Source organism: Amblyomma americanum, chromosome 6 (genome assembly GCF_052857255.1).
Source record: "Amblyomma americanum isolate KBUSLIRL-KWMA chromosome 6, ASM5285725v1, whole genome shotgun sequence".
NCBI classification, from domain to species: Eukaryota; Metazoa; Arthropoda; class Arachnida; order Ixodida; family Ixodidae; genus Amblyomma; species Amblyomma americanum.
Window position 1 is genome coordinate 169,887,228 of NC_135502.1, and position 17,992 is coordinate 169,905,219.

Consider the following 17,992-nt stretch of genomic DNA (forward strand, 5'->3'; position numbering starts at 1 on the left):
AAATGATGGTTGCAACATTGAAAAAGAAGGAAGAGAGCAGAGCGAGTCAGGGAGGAAACGCTTCGTGACACACCATTGGAAAACAACAAGAAATGAGCACGGGCATGACATTCGTAGCGAAAGCAAGATAACCAATGAACACTATGGGTAGCGGAGTGGATTCCAAGACAAGGCAAGCGCAGCAGCTGGAGGTGGCAGAAAATCAAACTGGCCAATTGGCGATTATGATGTTAGCGAGGATACGGTGACCACAGCTCGCATAGACCACGGTTAATTGCAGAGATATGGGAGAAGCCTTTGTACTGCCGTCAACGTAGTTCGGCCGATTGGCACGGTGAAGAAATAGCGGTGCCGGCGAAAGTTTCCGAGTGATGGATGCCTTGAAAACACGCAATTTCTTGGCAGTCTAAGCACGGTCGAATCAATGCGAAAATCCTAAAGGCGGCGGTCCAAGTTTCACGACAATATTTTTGTTACTACAATTTCACAAAACAGCGCGGCTCTTCTGTAACAAAGCTGCCCATGAGTCCCGTTACCCTTTCTCACATGTTCACCCTGAGTGTAAGTATACAGGGGATATTTTTTTTTTCTTCAAAGTTTAAAGTTTCTTGCTTTAACATACTGCGAGAGATACGTCGGTGCGGTCTGCGAAGGTTGGAAGGCGGACATGATGTACGCGATATAATCAGTTAATGAGACGATTATTAAATAAAGTTAACCAGTTAACTGTTATTTTAGATTTGAGGGGGTAAGATCGTTTTTCGATATTGAAGGCTGTGAATATCGAGGGTGAGCACAATTTTTTTTTCGACCATGTGATTCCAAATAACGAACATCAAAACTATGCTTTTGAAAGCTCGTTGCGTTGGATTGGCCGCATCTAATTTTTATAAAATGCGCTGCTGATATTTATACTGTCACCGAAATCAATTTAACTTCTTTCACATCGTCAAAAACCTAAACTTCGCCTGTATCTTATACATAGAAAATTCGAGCGATGTCATTTTATTATTATGAATTGCGTGAAAACCGAGTCAACGAGCTTTCAAGAGCGTATTTTTGACGTTCGATATTTCGAACAACATTGCACATTAATAAAATCTACCAGCAGGGCTCCCTTTCAATGTTCACGGACTTCCCATTGTAAACTAGCCGCCCAGGATCGAGAATCAAAAAGTTAATTCGTTAATTTTAGTGAACTAGATGTACAATAATTGAATCATATCAGTAACATTATGTCCGCCTTACTTTAAAATCTACCTCCACAGACCTCACCGATGTGTCTCTGCCAGCTTTTGAAATAAAATTATGTAGATGCTAAAAAAAAAATCACCCTCTGTAGAGTGTTTTCCTCTGCAGATTTTTATTTTAAAAATCTGAGGAATACATCGGTGCAAACTGTTGAGCTGGATTGTACCGCAAGGCGGACATTATGTACTTCATATGGAATAAAAATTATATGATTAATTAACTAATACGCCTATTAATCGTTTATTTTAAGAGGCAAGCTTATGATGAGAAATTGTTGGGCGTCAGCATCAAAGGTGAGCCCAGTTTTTAAATTTTCTTAATTGGCAATGTAGTTCAAAAATTGAACGTCAAACATACGCATTTGAAATCTTGAGCGGGCTTTAGGGCATTGGATATATTTGTAAAATGGCGTCTCTCGCTCTTCATATGCGTCAAATAGATAGGAAATTAGTGTATTTACGATGTAGAAGAAATTGATTTGACTTGGACGAGAATGCCACGCGCAGCGACATCATGTTCAATTAGATAATGCGGGAAAACCAAGTCAACCAGCTTTCAAAAGCTTGTATTTGACGTTCGATATTTCAAACCACATTGCCGATTAAGAAAATTTAAAAACAGAGCTCATCTTTGATGCTGACGGCTATCATTTTCGCAATATAGCATTGTCCCCAAAATAAAAAGAAGTTTATTAGTTAATTTTAGTTAAATAATCTTCAATGTGATTAAAAAAACCATAGTGGTTTTAAAGAACCATAAAAGCAGATTAAAAGTCCATAGTGGTTGAGTAAGTAGAGCGATGTTGTAGAGAATGTGTGCGTGCACTATTTGCAACGCAGCTTCTCTTTTCACATTTATTGATGTCATTTATTGTACCAGCCCTCTCGTGTACTGCTGTGGGCTGCTCTTTGTGTTACGGGGCGTCTGCATGGCTCTACGTAGCCGCCGCCGCACCCCTACTTGATCTGCGCGCTAAGTTAGTGAAGTGCAGTCGCCGCCGTGTTGAGCGTATAATGCGATAGCGAACGGATTAATGCCCGTATATATATATATCTCGCCTGCTGATCTTTAAAGAAGTCGCTCCGCTATGCGAGTGAAAAGGAAACCGAGAAGCGTGGCTACTTTCCGCAAAGACGGTGCATATGTCTGCCTCTGCCACGAAGCGCTGTGTGTGGGTGACTGACAGAGGCTACGTTACTTACCTTCCAAGATGGCAGCTCGCACTCGTTGCACCTGCTTTGCGACTTCAAAATGCCTTCTTAAATGGTTTGCTTTTCGTTAAATCCGCTTCAGATGCATTGATACGCCCGACGCGATAAACGGAAAGCCAAACCGTTGCCGACACAAAGAGAAGCGGTGCATTTTTGGCAAAGTCGAAAGTAAATAATTACCTTTGTGCGAAATTACTGTCCAAAGTAAATGATGCCATTACCAAATTACTAGACCAGAGATATTTTTAGTGCGTTAAAAATTACAGTAAAATAATTAAATTGCTGTTACATTACTCCAGTAATCTAATCACTGTTATGTTCGCAAGGCATGACGGAACGCAGACCCTACTGAGACACACAACCGGTGTCTGATACAAACTTTCTTGTCGTCATCATCGGCAGCCACCACCTAAGATTCTCTTTATGGGCAAGTTCAGTCCTAGCTATAGCAAAGTGCCAACTTGCTCAAACGCCAGATTAGTTCAGCCCTTCAAAAATGTGCTCATGGAGTGCATGTGCTGCTAATGCGTCGGGATTTCTTCCCCAGTGGAGGACTTAGACGTCGCTTCTCTCTTATAACCTGCTGTGCAACGATCTGGGGCAGGGCATACAAAGGTAATTTTATTCCACATCAAGGAATCCATGGTGAACCGTATGTGTTGTGAAGTAGTTAAGAACAGTTACTGCCCTGAGTTAATCACAGGCAAAAATATTTGCGTAGAGAATAACAAATAATATATGGTAAATTAAGTTTTGTTGGCGATGTCTCTCTGTCATTCATGTCTTACTCAAAAGTCTTTCCCATAATATCGCTCTTTGGTGTATTGAATAAATAATAGCATGAAATTCAAAAGGTGTAAAGTTATAAAAAAAAACTCCCTCGTGAAGCTCATGCCCGTACTAGCTAAACTTGGTGAAGAAATAAACCTTCCTTATCCTCCGAAGATGCAGCTTTTATAATGTTCTTAATTTTGGAGTTTTATTGAACAATTATGTGAGCGTGTTAGGCAAACAATAATAAAACCTTCGATAATCTGCTTTATCGCGACTTTACACCATTTGTTCAGGAGCTTCCAGGAGTTTCATTTCCACAAAAGTTTTTTTACTTATCAGAAAATGGCACATTTACTCTCCTAATGTCACTGCACGTAGTAAAATCGTTTTGAATCGACCGGCACGAGTTAAAAAAAAATTATGCTGGACTGCAAGAGTTGTTTCGAATTGCAGGCATATATTCGAGGCGAACCTACAGCTGAACAAAGAGAAAATAAATCTTATTCTTGCTTTCCGGAATCAAGGCTTCACCTACGTGCTTTTTTAACTTTGTCCTGCGTACCCTCTGCAGGTTATGTGACTGAGGTTTATTCACTCGCTGATCATCGCCAGTGTCCATGTTTCGCACTCGTGGATGCTTCTTCCTACTCGTGAACTGCACGTCGCGAGGCCTGAAAGCACAAAGCGTGAAGGGCGAACCGCTCTGCCCGCAGAAGCGCATGTGTACGTCTGACGCTTATATTATGCAGGAACTAAGTCAGCAGCAAAGAAGTCGCACGAAATCGGCAGTGTGCACATAGAATTTGTAACCCTATATAGATGCTCCCAAGTGCTGCCACAGTCGGTTACATTTGTTTATTTTATTTTAGTTCGTCTGCTTGATCTGCGACGTCGGAAAGAAGCGTCTGCGCAGCAGCCAGTGTATCTGATTCCAGGCTGCCACGCCCTTTACGGCAAACAACGCTGTTGTAGCCAGCGCTCGCTGTTACCCATCTCTGTGTGCGTAAATTGTTACCAACACTCCCGTGCAATGTATAACACCCATATGAGGTCACGGATTTAAAGTGCTTCACTTTGTTCCCTGCTCTGTTCCATCATGTCACGGACACCGCGACACGTCGTTCGTACCATGTTACCCTATTGGTGATTTTCACGAAATAGACGACACGTTGTGGCGGCGCCGCGAACTAGTCTACACAGGATCGGCACGCGCAGAATTAGCGGGTCACCGTCGTATGCTCCTTTGATGTCGCTTCGCCGCGCATTCTGACCTTGTTGTAGTTTTCCTATAAAAATATAGCCTACACCACGCGCTGTTACATTAATATCTGCCCGTTGACAAGATAAAAGCGTCTCTAAGCGTCATTGCGTAATTTTTCTGGCATCCGAAATTTGATAAAGCAGGAAGACATGAAGTTTTTTTCACTGTAGTAGAACGCTTGCAGTATCACGACCGTGCAGTTCTCATCAGGCACGGAGCCTGTATTTCTGAAAAGATGATTTCACTGGACTATAAGGGCCTATGAAAATACGAGGAAATATTCCATAATAAACGCAGCTGAGCACACATCACTGACAGGCAACTTCCAAACGCGAAGTTTGTGCATGCGCAATGACAGTCAATATTACGGCATGCGTCTGTGGCCACAAGGTGCTTGGTTTTCCACCACGGACAGGTGCCCAGTACGCTCGCTGTCACTAGAACCAGACAATAAGGTGAGCAGGTGATAATGAAATAAAACTTAATGAAAAAAGCGCCCTTACATGCAAGAAATGAGAAAGGGCATTTGTGCATCAGTAAAAATTGTAGTGACACTGAAAATTTTCTAGCTTCTATCCTGCGCAAGCTCTAAATAAACCGCTGGCAATGGTTTGCATGTATACCAGTAGACCACTGTCTGCTTCGATCATTATAGTGATAGAAGCAGAAAATTCTAGTTTCCCACCCATACCTTTCGTTGCCCAAGAGTTTCGATGTGAGTGATTTTGACTTCTCGCCAAAGCGTTCGCGAACCGCGCCGGCAGCCGCCCCGCTTTCAAGCACCAGACAGGGATTTCCTTTTGCCTTTAGTTTCTTGCTTTTCCACTTTCGAGAAACAAAACCCCGGCTCACACGACGTTTGCGCCGAGTGCGAGCTTATGGTGGCATTTTACAAGAAGAGCGACTTCACCTATAGGTTGCCCACAGTAGCAGTCCTCCTGTGTATCCGAGGCGCCCCCTCTGAATCGGTCATATATCGGGACGGTCGTTGGGTATAGCCCCGGTATCGCGGACTAATCAGTGACGCGAGGCGGACCGTTCCCGCTACCACATTAAAATTATTTCGCGCTATATACTGCGACTTGGCGACCACTATTCACGAGGTTGGCCTTTTCAGAAGGCAAATCTCATCGTCTGCTATGGGGGAAAACGTACTGGGCGCTTCTGCAGGCTCTGCTGCTTCGTGTGCAGGCCCTGCACCGCAAGGCTGATTCGCGCCGCAACATGCTGCACTTGAGCCGCAAGAAAGGCCGGACCCGTGTTACCTGGGTTGTTGACCCACTCCTGGAGCGCTTTCTGCAGCCTTCTAACGTGAAGAGGTTTGCTGGCCATGCCCACGAGGGCCATGATCTCGAGGAACTCTTCTTCGCCCGCCTCGCACAGCTGCTGCACATCGTCGCCTCCTGCGCACATGCGGCAGGCAGTGGAGTAGGTACGCTGACAGTGGAGTGTGCTTCTTCATTAGTGCCAGATGTAGTCGTACTTTCTTCTTTGTTCCGAGTGATTTTCTAGACCGAGAGTCTCCAAGAGATGCGATTAAATCTTCGCCGTGATGAAAAAACATAATTCCTTCTTGTGTGCAACCTCACTGGTGCATACCACTGTGGAATTAATCAGACTTCTGGAACCGTGTGCAAGACACACACACAAAAACGCCCAGACACACACAGACAAGCGCTGGCAACTCAAAACTTATTCAAAACGCAGACCCATGCAAGTGAGGCCACAGTAAGGGCAGACAAACCGTAAAAGGGATGAAGGCAGCCTGTGTGGGGCGCCCGTGTGGAGCTTAATTCTCTCTTTTTCTTGCAAAACGGCTTGGCGAGTAAGCTCGCTTATCTCAAACATTTCTCTCATTTTTAGACATCCACATGGTTAAATAAAATGCGACGCGTTGAACAGCGGCGAACACCGCCAGTTCCTGCATTGATCAGCTTAGTGGGGCAGTAACCTGCTTCGTGCTCTTAACCTCGCAGTGATGCATGGCGGACGGCAACCGACCACCCCTTCTGCACAAGAGTCGGCGTTTATCACGCCCTGTACGTCCCGGCCACCCATTCAGGCACCTCCTCGGGGCAACGAGTACAGTCGCCATTCCGCGCTCAAGTGTACACTAGGGCAACTAAGCCCCGTTGCCCAGCCTGCACAAGGAGCGGTAAACAGAGGAGGCGTCATTCCTTGAATGACCCTAAGTCCTTAGAGCCAATGGAGTATGTGTTTTTTGTGGCTGTTTGGTGCATACATACTGCACAAAACCTTGAGACCAACAAGGCGATGAACTTGGAGCCATTGGATAGAAATGTACGGCTAAAAAGGTAGATATATATAGCGATACAGAAGCCCCAAAATAAAACGAAAACTAAGCTTTGAGAACCCGTCAAGTTCTTTTTGAGAACTAGCTTGTGCACGTGGCTTTGTAGCGGCTCTTGAGTATATGGAAGGAGAGCGCTCGCTGCTCAAGAAATGATTCAGGCGAACCGCTGGGCTGTAACACATGCTTCACTTCAGCACAGTGCACGGAAAGTGAGTCCGGACGGACCGAAAGACGCATCACAAGGGGCAAAAAATTGCAGGCTAAGGACAAGGTTCGAAAGTGAGTTGGGTACGGTGCAAATTGGCTATGTCGGCGACAAAGAGGGGAATTAGCCGCAGCAGTTGGTTCATGACAGAGTTAGCAACCCAACAAACAAGACAGGCAAAAGGAAAACGCAGGCATCTGCGTTGACACTATCAGCTGAAAGAATTTGTCCTTTGTGTCAGCGCTGGTGTCTGTGTGAAGCGAAGGTACCCGAGTAGATGGATAAATTGGTTGTACAGAATAGCGTACAGCTAAGCCACGAACACGGCAAACGCTGTCTCAGGAGAATAGAAAGGGTTCGTTCGGAGCTCGAATCCTGACGCATTTCCAGCAAGCGGGGAGAGTGCGAATGTGACCCACCTTGACAAATGAAGGTATCGTAGTAGGAGAGGAGGTTGGCTCGCTGGAGGACCCTGTACAACTGTAGCTCCGATTCATTGGTGGGTTGCGACGTCATCGCGACTGCGAAGAGAAGGACAAACAGAAAACGCATGAGGCGGAGCACCACGATGCAGAGCAATATTCGGTGTGTGCGTACAGTGGGCTGGGTGCCGAAAAAGGACCCACAGTGCCCCGCTCACACAGACCACATGACAACAAAGTGCGCTCGACTACATAGCGATGACTTATGTTCCTCTTACAGCAGGAAGGTCTTTTTTCAAAGTCACGCACGCGCCAATGAGGCACAAGGAAAGCGCCGTACAATGCGGAGCACCGAGGACAGCATGGTGAGCACGTGGAGCAGCACAGCGGAAAATGCCTAAGTGATCAAATGACACCACTGCGGCTGACCGCAGCAGCCGATGAATGAATTCATTACTGAGGGGGCAGATATACTCAGCTCTACTGCCCGGATATGGAGATCATGTTGGAACTGGCTTAATCCGGTTGCCCTAATTCCCGGGAGGGTGGAGACCAGGGTGCCTCCCAGCCAGCAGCTTCGCACTTCCGCGGAAACAGGGGTGCGGTCGCTCCTCGGTGCTAGACACTGATGCGATAGTGCGTCAGTTGAGATAACATGTCTGGCACTGTAAAAACTCAACAGTGAGACATGACTGTAACGCATAGGCAAGCGCGCGTAAAGCCGGCACAGAACAAGATGATACAATGCAGCTGGTCTTTTCTGACGCCTATCGTATAAAAGGTTTCCCATTCGTTCGACTATTCAGAGGACCCACAACACGGGTTCCGCCTACTTTTGCAATCTGGTGAAGGCTTCCACGATGGCCTCACGTTGAGAGTAAACGCCACCATCTGTGCCTAGCGAAAACCGATTCGATTGGTTTTTCTCGCTGTGTTGATATTTGTTGGGCAGCAAATCACCCTGAGATAACTGGTTTTAAAAATTTCGCCGCCTTTCAGTTCAATCCAGTGACGCCAAGAACGAAAGGGGTTCAGAGATTGCCATTTATAAATTGATGGCGGTGCTCCTGCGCCTCGAGAATCCGGGCGCAGCAAGCTCTCTTGGCATCACCTGTGATGGCGACACCTGCATTGGATTCTCTCACTTTCTACAGCTTTTGAAAGTTCTCGTTCCAGCGAAACTGCCCGATGAACACGCTAGTCTGTCCATGCACGCCAATTTAGATTTGTTGTCAGGGTCCACTTCATATTGAAAGAGGTTACGCATCCACACGCAGCGGATACACATGGATAAACTTGCCCAATACAAGCCATCAGTGGCTTGCAGTAGGGCCAAAGAAACTTTGGCTGGTTCGCCCTATTGGAAATAATTGAAAGAGCTACGCACGAAGACCTTCAAGCAGTGGCACCATAGAATTTCTGGTGCAGTTGAACCGTGCAAACTGTGCGTGCAAAGTAACACGTACCGCCGTCAGCACGCCTTAAAGTCAAAGCATTCTTCACACGAACGTACAAGGCAGCGCATTAAAAAATATTTGGACCGATATCCGCGTGGTTAGTGAAACGGTCCAGCGCAATGTAGAATAAAATACACGAGGCTCACGGACGCGCGATTGCGCGCCCTGGGCTGATATTACAGCCCCTGAGCTCCGAGTCCAAGACCATACACCGCACCGTGTGTCTGCGGTGGTTGGAGACAGCTAGTGTCCTGCTTCCGCTTTAATATTGTGCCAGACCCAGCGGCGCTAATGGCAGTGGAAGACACGCGCTCGAGCGTGCGTGTTAAGCGTGCTGACGACGGTACAAACCAGGACACGCGTTGCAAAAATGCATACTCCGTGCAATACATCCACGAAACACGTTCTGCCCGCAGAGCGGAAGCTCGAAGCGGAGGAAATGGCAGCTGTCGTTGTGCACGCCGCTGCTTCTCCAGACGAGCCTCCTTCGATTTCTGCTTCAGTCTGAGCACGTTTCCTCACTCTGTGCTTCGCCGACGCGCTTGTCGACGTTCTAGATCATAACGATCATCAGACTGAACCAGCCGTCTACGCTGCACAGCCGAAGCACCGGTTCTAGCTCACGACGCTTTGTTATTATCTTATCAGTTAAATGGCGAGTCACGTGGTCCAGGTGACTGCCAGGTGAGAGTTGAATCACGCTGTTCAACGCAGTTGCGAAGGCCAGAGAACGCCGAGTCACATTGTGTGACGTCACAGCCACACCCTCGCTTGCAGGTCATTCTTCGGAGCGACATGAGCTTCCGCTCTAATACCGGATTGTCTCGCCGTCCCTCTCCAGAGCCGATTCCCAGCTGCGAATGTTTCAGAGTAAAGGAAAGAGGCGTCAACTGCGGGTGGACATTTGAGCGGTGCTGCAAGGGAAATGAGGAAGAGAGAGAGAGAGTGAGGAGGCCAATGCAGTCTCAAGCGCCGTTCGGTTGCGTCTAACGTGTAGTGATGTCGTGAAGCACATGGGCGCCTTTGCATTGAACCTTTCTGGTTGAATAATTACACACGATGTCCGATTGTTCCCACTGTATACGTTTGTGCTTTTGCCGAATGCTGTCTGTCTGCTTGTGGTGTTTGCGACTGCTTTGATTTTAATTTTTTTCCAATCATATTGGTAGAATATTGACACATTACTGCGTAAGTGCTGCCTTTTTTGAATTGGCAGTCGAACTAGCCGTCGGCTACGGGTCCGAAGTATCGGGATTCGACCCAGCCACGTCATGCTCAGCTGCCGACGGTCGTCAGCGTAAGCCATGGCGGCTAATACTGCGATTGTGCTGTCGTCTAGCGGCATTGCTCCAAGGTGCTGCCTCGCACCGCTGCCACGGCGCAACCGGGCTCGGTTCTGGCCGAACAGGAGAAGGCTGGCCAAGTCGGCCGAGGGTGCGAAGGTGACTCGCACAAGATCCGACGCAGCTGGACGTTTCACTCGAACAGCCCAAGGATGTGCACCGGTGGGAATCTGACGGATAACGGACAGCTAGCTAACGAAAGCGGCTCCTGCCCTCGGAAAAATATTGCGAACATTGGTGTCATTTTTAGTAAAACATTCAGTTCGTCGAGTTTAAATTGGAGCTTGTTCTTCAGCAAGTTTTGTGTCTTTTCGGGGTATCAGCAGTGCACTCATTCCGTTAACGTGACTAAAACCGCGCGTTCGCCACCGCGCATCAGCCGCTGCGCCGTGATGTGGACAAAGGGCGTGTCCTGCTTCCCTCCAACGACACCGAGCTACAACTCTATCACTTTACTGGGAACGCAGTCCCAGAAATGTATTGCGATGGAAACAGAACTCTGGTGGTTTATTCAGCTGCTGCCATAAACCATTCTGGCCCTTCTTATAATCCGCAAGCCATCATTCTCAGACTGACACTAAAGAAATGAAGCTTATTATGTGCCGCAGGCCATAGGCCGCACTGCGCGGCGCGGTCATGTGGACTGCAAAGCAGTCTTTCTTGTAGTTACTTAGACGGAAAAGAGTCGCCTGTGCGAATTGCTTAAGGAGCATTTCAACCGCAGGGGAAATGTCCGGTGCCTCCCGGGTTCGGCTTGGCTAGTGTCGGGCACAAAGCGCGGGTCTGCTACGTAAGCGTACCTGCTCCGCGATGTCCTCCACACTGTGTGACGATTAAATTGTTTCTGTGGGACGTTATCTACTTCTTTGGCTAATTTAACGCCAATGAATGTTCGGTGCCAGGCTGCTATAGGGACAGAAAGAATTCAAAGCGCTACAGACGGGGCAAGGTGAAAAAGGAGACACAGCACACCAGCGCTGGTCTGCTGTGTCTCCTTTTTCACCTTGTCCCGTCTGTAGCGCTTTGAATTCTTTCTGTCATGAACCAACTGGCCCGGCTGACTCCCCTCTTGCTATAGGGAAACTGTGACGTCAAATCTTGAATGTTCGCCTCAATAAGAGGTCAAGTTGTGTCCACGTCGTCCGCCTAACAACAGCCGAGCCGAATACCACGCCAGCCGGCATTCCTGCAGCCCTGTCCGCACGGTGGATGAACGACCGCCGGGACTCTGGGTAATTTGGCAGACTCCATGATGAATATTCGCTTAGACGTTGCGAGACGCAGGCTGGAAACAGACTGGCGCCCCCTCTCGACTTGGCCACGCGGTGCTGCGATGTCCCTTTCTGCTCCTACAGCGACGTGTCCGCTCCTGCATGGTGACCTTTCGTATACAGGCCGTACTACTCCGCGTCCAGCTCCAGTCCAATTATCGTGCAGCCCACAGGTTGGGGACGCGGCGCTTTGCGATGGGCGTCAAGACGGGCCTCGGGATACACGTCGAGGAGCGAGTCAGCCGGTACGAAACCATTGCGGCGGAAAGAAGTGAAACGAACGTCGGAAGGAGCGGCTGAAGGTAAACAGTAGCGAGAGTGGAGGATAACAACGCAGCTGGGAAAAGCTGCTGACTGCAGACGAGGTGAGCCCTATATATCGCTCTGAGCTGCAAACTCAAGCAGACTTGTGCTGTGGCCACTCTTGCAACAGCGCGAAAAAGGACACGGACGCAGAGAAGAGACGCACACACGAGCGTCTACATGTCGATCCGGTGCAAGGGATGTTGACACGGACTCGAAATCGTCCTGAGAGAATTTCGAAACACCAGATTGCCTGACCACCTGTGTCGGATCAACGGCGAGAACGCGGTGAGCTAACAAGGCTGGTTTGATTGTGTTATGCTAGAAGAAGGGAAGGCTACTCCGGGTCAAAAAGGGAACGCATCCTCGCTGGAGAAACGAGAGAATCTACCTGGAATGCGGAATACCCTGAGAGATGGGTGCCTTTGGGAATTGACAAGGTGAGGCTGGAGAGCGCAAAAATTGAACTGGAGACAATTAGTTGTTGCGTTAACAAGCCACAACTAATATTTCAGAAAGCGTAACTTCCCTCTTGCCCCGGACAAAAGAAAGTGCCTCCCTCCAGGCACATTTCCCCGGTTCAGTGTCCGGGCAGCCCGTCTGTGCCCCTTTGCAGGGCGGTGCTTGAACGGCTGGAGCTCATTAGTCTGCATGGTCACTGTGCAGTGCCGCCTCGAGGCCGGCATCAGCTGGGGTCATCTCGTGTGCTGACCAGGACACCGCCCAGTGCGACCACAGGGAATAGTTTATGAACGCGAGAGCGTTAAGCTAACATTCCGCAGAAAATCTGGCGTCAGCGTTGTGAGCAAAAAAGCAGGTGGCCCGCCCACCTAGGTCACGAGACCTTGTGACGTCATCACAACGTGCCCACCGCAGCAAGTGGCAACCTGCTCTCTTGATTGTGAGTAAACTGTCCACCGTGGCAGTTAAATCAGCGATTGATTGCTCGGAGAGAGCAACCTGGGAATCGCAACCCCGTCGGTGGCTGCGTTTGAAACAGGTATACCTGCCGGGGTACTGCTTCATCGCTTAGCCATCGCACCAGGAGAGCACTTCCGGCTTTCTATGAATGTAAAGTCTATGCGAAGCGATACGCAGAGGGTCCAAGGTGGCTAAAAAGAGCCATTAAAGTTCTCGCGTCATACATTTAAGACGGTGTTTAAGTGTCCCCTGAATTTTTTCGCAATTTTTTTTTCAGCCTTGAATTATTCAAAAATACGAGAAAGAGAGAGAGAGAAAAGAAACACCAAACACAAGCACTGCTTTCACACGGTCGGGGGAGTTGCCGAATAAAAACGCAGCTTACAGTTCGGGCAATCCGTTTCTGTGCTTCATAAGTGCTGTCGGCCCGTCCTTGGCAGGGCCAATAAGCGAACGTCTAAAATTGTGCCAAATCTTCTAGCGTGCTGTTTCTCATTTCGCTGAGCAGTGAAAACCCGGCATCGCGATGCCCCCTGCGGAGACCGTTTGGGCCTGCCTTCGTCGGAGCTACGTTAACGGGCGTTCCAGGTCGCTTGGGGTCCGTATTTTATGACGCTTGTGCGCCTTGACATCGAAGAGCAAGCGTCGAGGAATGGGAATACCTGCGACAACGGCGACGGGATGACATGTCTTCATTAAACATTCTGACTGATTATTATGAGCTAACCCCTGCCATCACAGGAAGAGTAAATTCCGCCGCGTGGGCAGCTCTAGTCTCTGCGACCCACGCTGATTTCCCGCTACACTCCGCAATGCTAAGGGTGGTGCTCTATTTGAGAGGACAGCCTCCTTCGCCTGCTGCCGAGCACACAGCGGTCCAAAGCAGGCCCAGTGGTAGAACAGGCACCGGCCAATCCCGCTTCGACCAACTGCCACCACGAGGAGCGCATAGCCGAGTGCGGAACCCCTCAACGACGCTTTCTTCAGTGTTGGCACCGAGCGGAGGTCTCTCGTGTTTCGGGACGGGAAGGTGTCAGAATGGATGCGCGCGAAAGAAGGCTGCGGAAGCTGGCTTGCGCCGAGCGTTCGTTATTGTCAGCAGGATTCTGTAGACTCAATCTCTCCGGAACTCATGTGGCCGGTAATCATAGTGAAACACTGAATGAGAGTGCGACAAACCAAGGCTCTGGAAGAAAAAGGAAAGTTATCTCAAGTATTTCCAGCGTGTTTGCATTAGCTAGAGAAACAAACTTGCTGAAGCCAGGACGCGGGATCAAATTGCGGCCGCATTTCGATGGAGGCGCAATGCATAAGACAGCCAGTCGTAACCTAAGCCCCCATCGGCGCTCTCTTCCCAACCAAAATAGTGCGCGGCCTTTGCTGCGGCCGGCACGCACACGACACCGCCTTCACAACTGAGAATCCACACGAAACAAGATCATTCCCCCACTGACCTTCGCCTATAGAAATTCGCCGGCGAATGCGAGCTGCCATCATCATATAGTGTGCAGTACATACCATGCGCAGTGTTGCGTAGTATGCCCACACGAAGGAAGTCGGGTCCACCCCGAGAAGTAAAGGAACAAATTCATTCATTCAAAACACGTCCGTGCGCTGTGCGGTCTCAGCACACCAGGCGGCCGAATCTAATCCGGAGCTGGTGTCCATAATAAACGCGTATGCCGTTTCGGGACGTTAAATCGCATAACACAGTGTACCGCAAAGTGGCATAACATTACGTAACACGACATAATAAACCCGAGCGAGAGCCCGCCGCAGGAGAGCACGTGCTGTCAAAGCGGCACCGGCTGTTGTGTCTCACCTGAGGCCTCTTGCGGGCGGACAGGGCGGCACGGAAGCTGAGCGGCGTGACCATAACTACGCAAGCGCATTCAGCTCCCCGGGCGGACTACAACAGCGCTGCTCAGCGGTGGCCAAGGGCAGCACACGCGCACGGCGACAGCACTGGGCACCATTGAGAGGCGGCCGCGCTCCAACGGCCGCTGCTCCGCGACGCTGGCGCCACCCCCGGCGGTCGGGCGCGCACTGGTGCCGCCGGCCAAGAGCAGCGATCGCGACGCAGGCGCCGCCACCGCGCGCAGCTGGGGGCGCCCCGATGAAGCACATTTTTTGCGGGCTTCGCTCGGGAAGAGCTGCTCGTGTACGCGACTCTCGTTCGGAGAGCAGAAAATCTTGTCGCTCACCGTGCGTCCAGTGATCAACGCTACCTCGCTCGCAAAATGATAGACGCCAAGACCACGTCACGCATAACTGACGCTCCCATCGAACTGCTACTGCATAATAACCATGAGCGCATTCCTGGCTGGAGGGAAGTGTGCCCTGCCTCACAGTCTGGGTTGGGGGGTAGGTTTCGATTGTCTTCCACCGGGAGGTGGCAGAGTGGCCGTACCCGAGAACCGATAGCTTTTTACCAATGTCTGCCTAATTTTTTGCTTCGGAATGCGGCATACGGACGGGACGATGGCGGCGATCATCCGACGGCGCCGCAAAACCACGGAACTGGGCTAGCACAGCTGCGGCTGTGAAACGAAGCGAGGCTTTCCAGGCATTTCTTAGATATCTGCTGGACGTCTGCTTCAAGGTTTAGAAAACAAACAAAAGAAAGACTTCGCACGGTACTTCCACTGCGCTCATTAAAGTAGTATTTTAAAGGGTACTGATGCGTACTGTTCTAGCAAAACAGGGTTAAATATTCAACGCAAGCACATAGTCGTCCGCGGGAATAAGTGACTGGGTATTTTTGCGAGAATAGCGCTTTGGTCTAAAGTGCAATTTCGCGTTTAAACGTTACTTAACGAGCTATTAATTATGGCCTTGTTGCAAATGCTCCTTTTAAAACTGCCGCACCGGCGTCGTCGTAAACTAACAGGAGTGCAATGTTAAAAATTTGAACGCTACTCCCAGCGACATCCTCAGTATACCAGGTCACTCTCGTCGGCACGGCTGAACCATCGTTTTCATCGATTTCTCTCAGTCCTCTATCCTTCGAAGCAGGAACAAGTGACTCACTCCTTCGCCCTGGCGAGTGAACCGAGGCCAGGAAGACCAGAGGCCTCTCGGAGTTGTATTTAGGGCCCCTTTTTTTGCCCCAGCAGCTGCTAAAGGCCGCTCCCCAGTTCTGCCGCGACGGCGCGTGGCTTAACCACGCCGACTGATTGGCATTCAGTGACGTCAACGCGTCATGGCAGCGTGCCGCGTTACGTCCCACGCCGTCTTTCAGAGAAGGAGACAAACAATAAATGAATAGTATCATACTGACAACCACAAACATATGCCCCTGAAGTAACTAGCGTCACAGGAGTTTTCTTTCTGTGGAGTGTTGCAGAGAGGTAGTTAGGTGCGCCTTAAATTCGCCTAGCTGGAGAATGCACCGTACCAGTTGCTGCAGAAGGAAAGGCACTGCTTCAGTGATTGCTCCAGCAGGAAAACAAGAGATGAGCGAGAGGGGAGAACTGGTTCCAATAGATAAAAAGCTCGTCGCCGACAGCACGCTTTTTCTCATGTCGGCCTTGGATGCTTGTTCCGCCTGTGCCGAAACAACCAGTAGCGCTAATAAAAGTCCCGATTATGAAAATTCCTGTCGCTTCAGTTGAGCTTATATATAGCTCAATAGCTTTGTAGTGCACTGCTTAGAACCGCCGTCACTGGTGCTTCCTTTTTTCGGGCGACTGTTTTGAACAAGCACCGCGGCCGGTGGATATTTATGTGTATGTTAAAGAAGTCTCGTCATAACCAAAAATCCTATATTGAACCAATGTTTGCTTGTACAAATATTCAACACAATCACTGAATGGAACGCATTGACACATGATTTCTCTCGCCTTGCTCCGATGTATGATTTAAACGTCTTATCAGTTGACGCTGTCTGTGTGCATTATGCCGTTGAAAACGGCGTACGGTGATTTTCTTTATCAACTTTTGCTTCGTTATGCTTGGTTTGTTTAGTTTGTAGGGGTTTAACGTCCCAAAGCAACTCAGGCTATGAGAGACGCCGTAGTGAAGGGCTCCGGAAATTTCGAGCACCTGGGGTTGTTTAACGTGCACTGACATCGCACAGTACACGGGCCTGTAGAATTTCGCCTCCATCGAAATTCGAGCGCCGCGGCCGGGATTGAACCCGCGTCTTTCGGGCCAGCTGCCGAGCGCCATAACCACTCAGCCACCGCGGCGGCTGCTTCGTTATGCGTAATATCTTCTTTAGTTTAGCGAAACTATGCACTGCAATTTTAGGCCTGTCCTTCATCAATATTGAGTCCCATCGATGTACTGTTTGTTCGTTGACGCTCAGAGCCGCTGCCTTCATAATTCTGTTTGCGACACGACCAGACTCATCTCGATTGGGCACGCGAAACTTGGTCCACATTTTTCCTGATTGTCGCTTTTCGTTCCTTATCGCGCAGGTTCCTCGCAGGCTGTAAATTGTGCGCGGCCACGAATTAAAGGATTCTGTTCGACGACCTCCGAGCACGCTTGTGGCCACGCCGCCGTCGAGTGATTCAGTCCATTGTGGGCGCACGTCAGCCCAAATGAAGAGTTTTGTTTAGGCAGCGTTTCCGCTGTGTTCCTGCATGCTCTCCGGACTGCAGTCACCACTGATGGTGGAGGTGCTAACCCTGTCGCCATCACTCCCCGGGAGCCGCCAAAGCAGCCCGTCTCGAGGAGCAGATGAAGAGATAGCCGCAGTAGCCGTCCCAACCGAAGGCGAAGGGCGAAGCAGCCATCGTCGTCTCCAGAGGCGTTCACCTGAATACACACTACTACCGGACCGCACGCGAGCTAAGAAGGACTCCTCAGCGCTGACATCACCCATGGCTCGGACACCAAGCCCCATTATTTTGCACCAGCCCCGACGGCCGCCCACGTTCAACGGTTCACCGGGCGAGGACCCTGAAGGACCGGTTTCAGTGTGTATCCGTACGCAACAGTTGGGATAATCAGGCGAAAGTGAGGCACATTTTCTCTTGCTCTGGAAGGCCCAGCCAGAATTTAACTGGCTCGAAAACCGGGAAGCTTCTCTGGTGACGTGGGAATAACCCTGGCGAGAGTTCCTCGAGGCATTCACAAGCTTATGGTGAATTCCAATCGCAGGCCCGGAGCGGTCTGCACGCTCTGTGACAGAGCGCCTGAATCCGGCGCAGAGCGCGCGACCTGAAATTGCGATTGGAGTACACTTGCTCTGGCCAGAGCATGTAGGGCGCCGCTATCGCCGCTGAAAAAGAACGTCACGCAAACTTCCGG

At 49.7% G+C, this 17,992-nt stretch overlaps 1 protein-coding gene across 3 annotated transcripts in view; it reads right to left on the reverse strand.

Moving 5' to 3' along the window:
- Positions 1-17,992, reverse strand: part of nab (NGFI-A-binding protein homolog) — an 867,324-nt gene that overhangs the window by 370,102 nt on the left and 479,230 nt on the right. Inside the window, exons 1-3 of one of the 3 annotated variants that reach the window (XM_077628088.1) lie at positions 14,556-14,781; positions 7,436-7,537; positions 5,763-5,900 (exon numbers count right to left, since the gene is read on the reverse strand). In XM_077628088.1, the coding sequence (XP_077484214.1) occupies positions 5,763-5,900; positions 7,436-7,537; positions 14,556-14,625 (310 nt within the window). In that variant the 5' untranslated portion in view covers positions 14,626-14,781. Of the gene's footprint in view, positions 1-5,762; positions 5,901-7,435; positions 7,538-14,555; positions 14,782-17,992 lie in introns of those variants that run through there. The other 2 variants (XM_077628087.1, XM_077628086.1) reach the window with 2 other exon arrangements.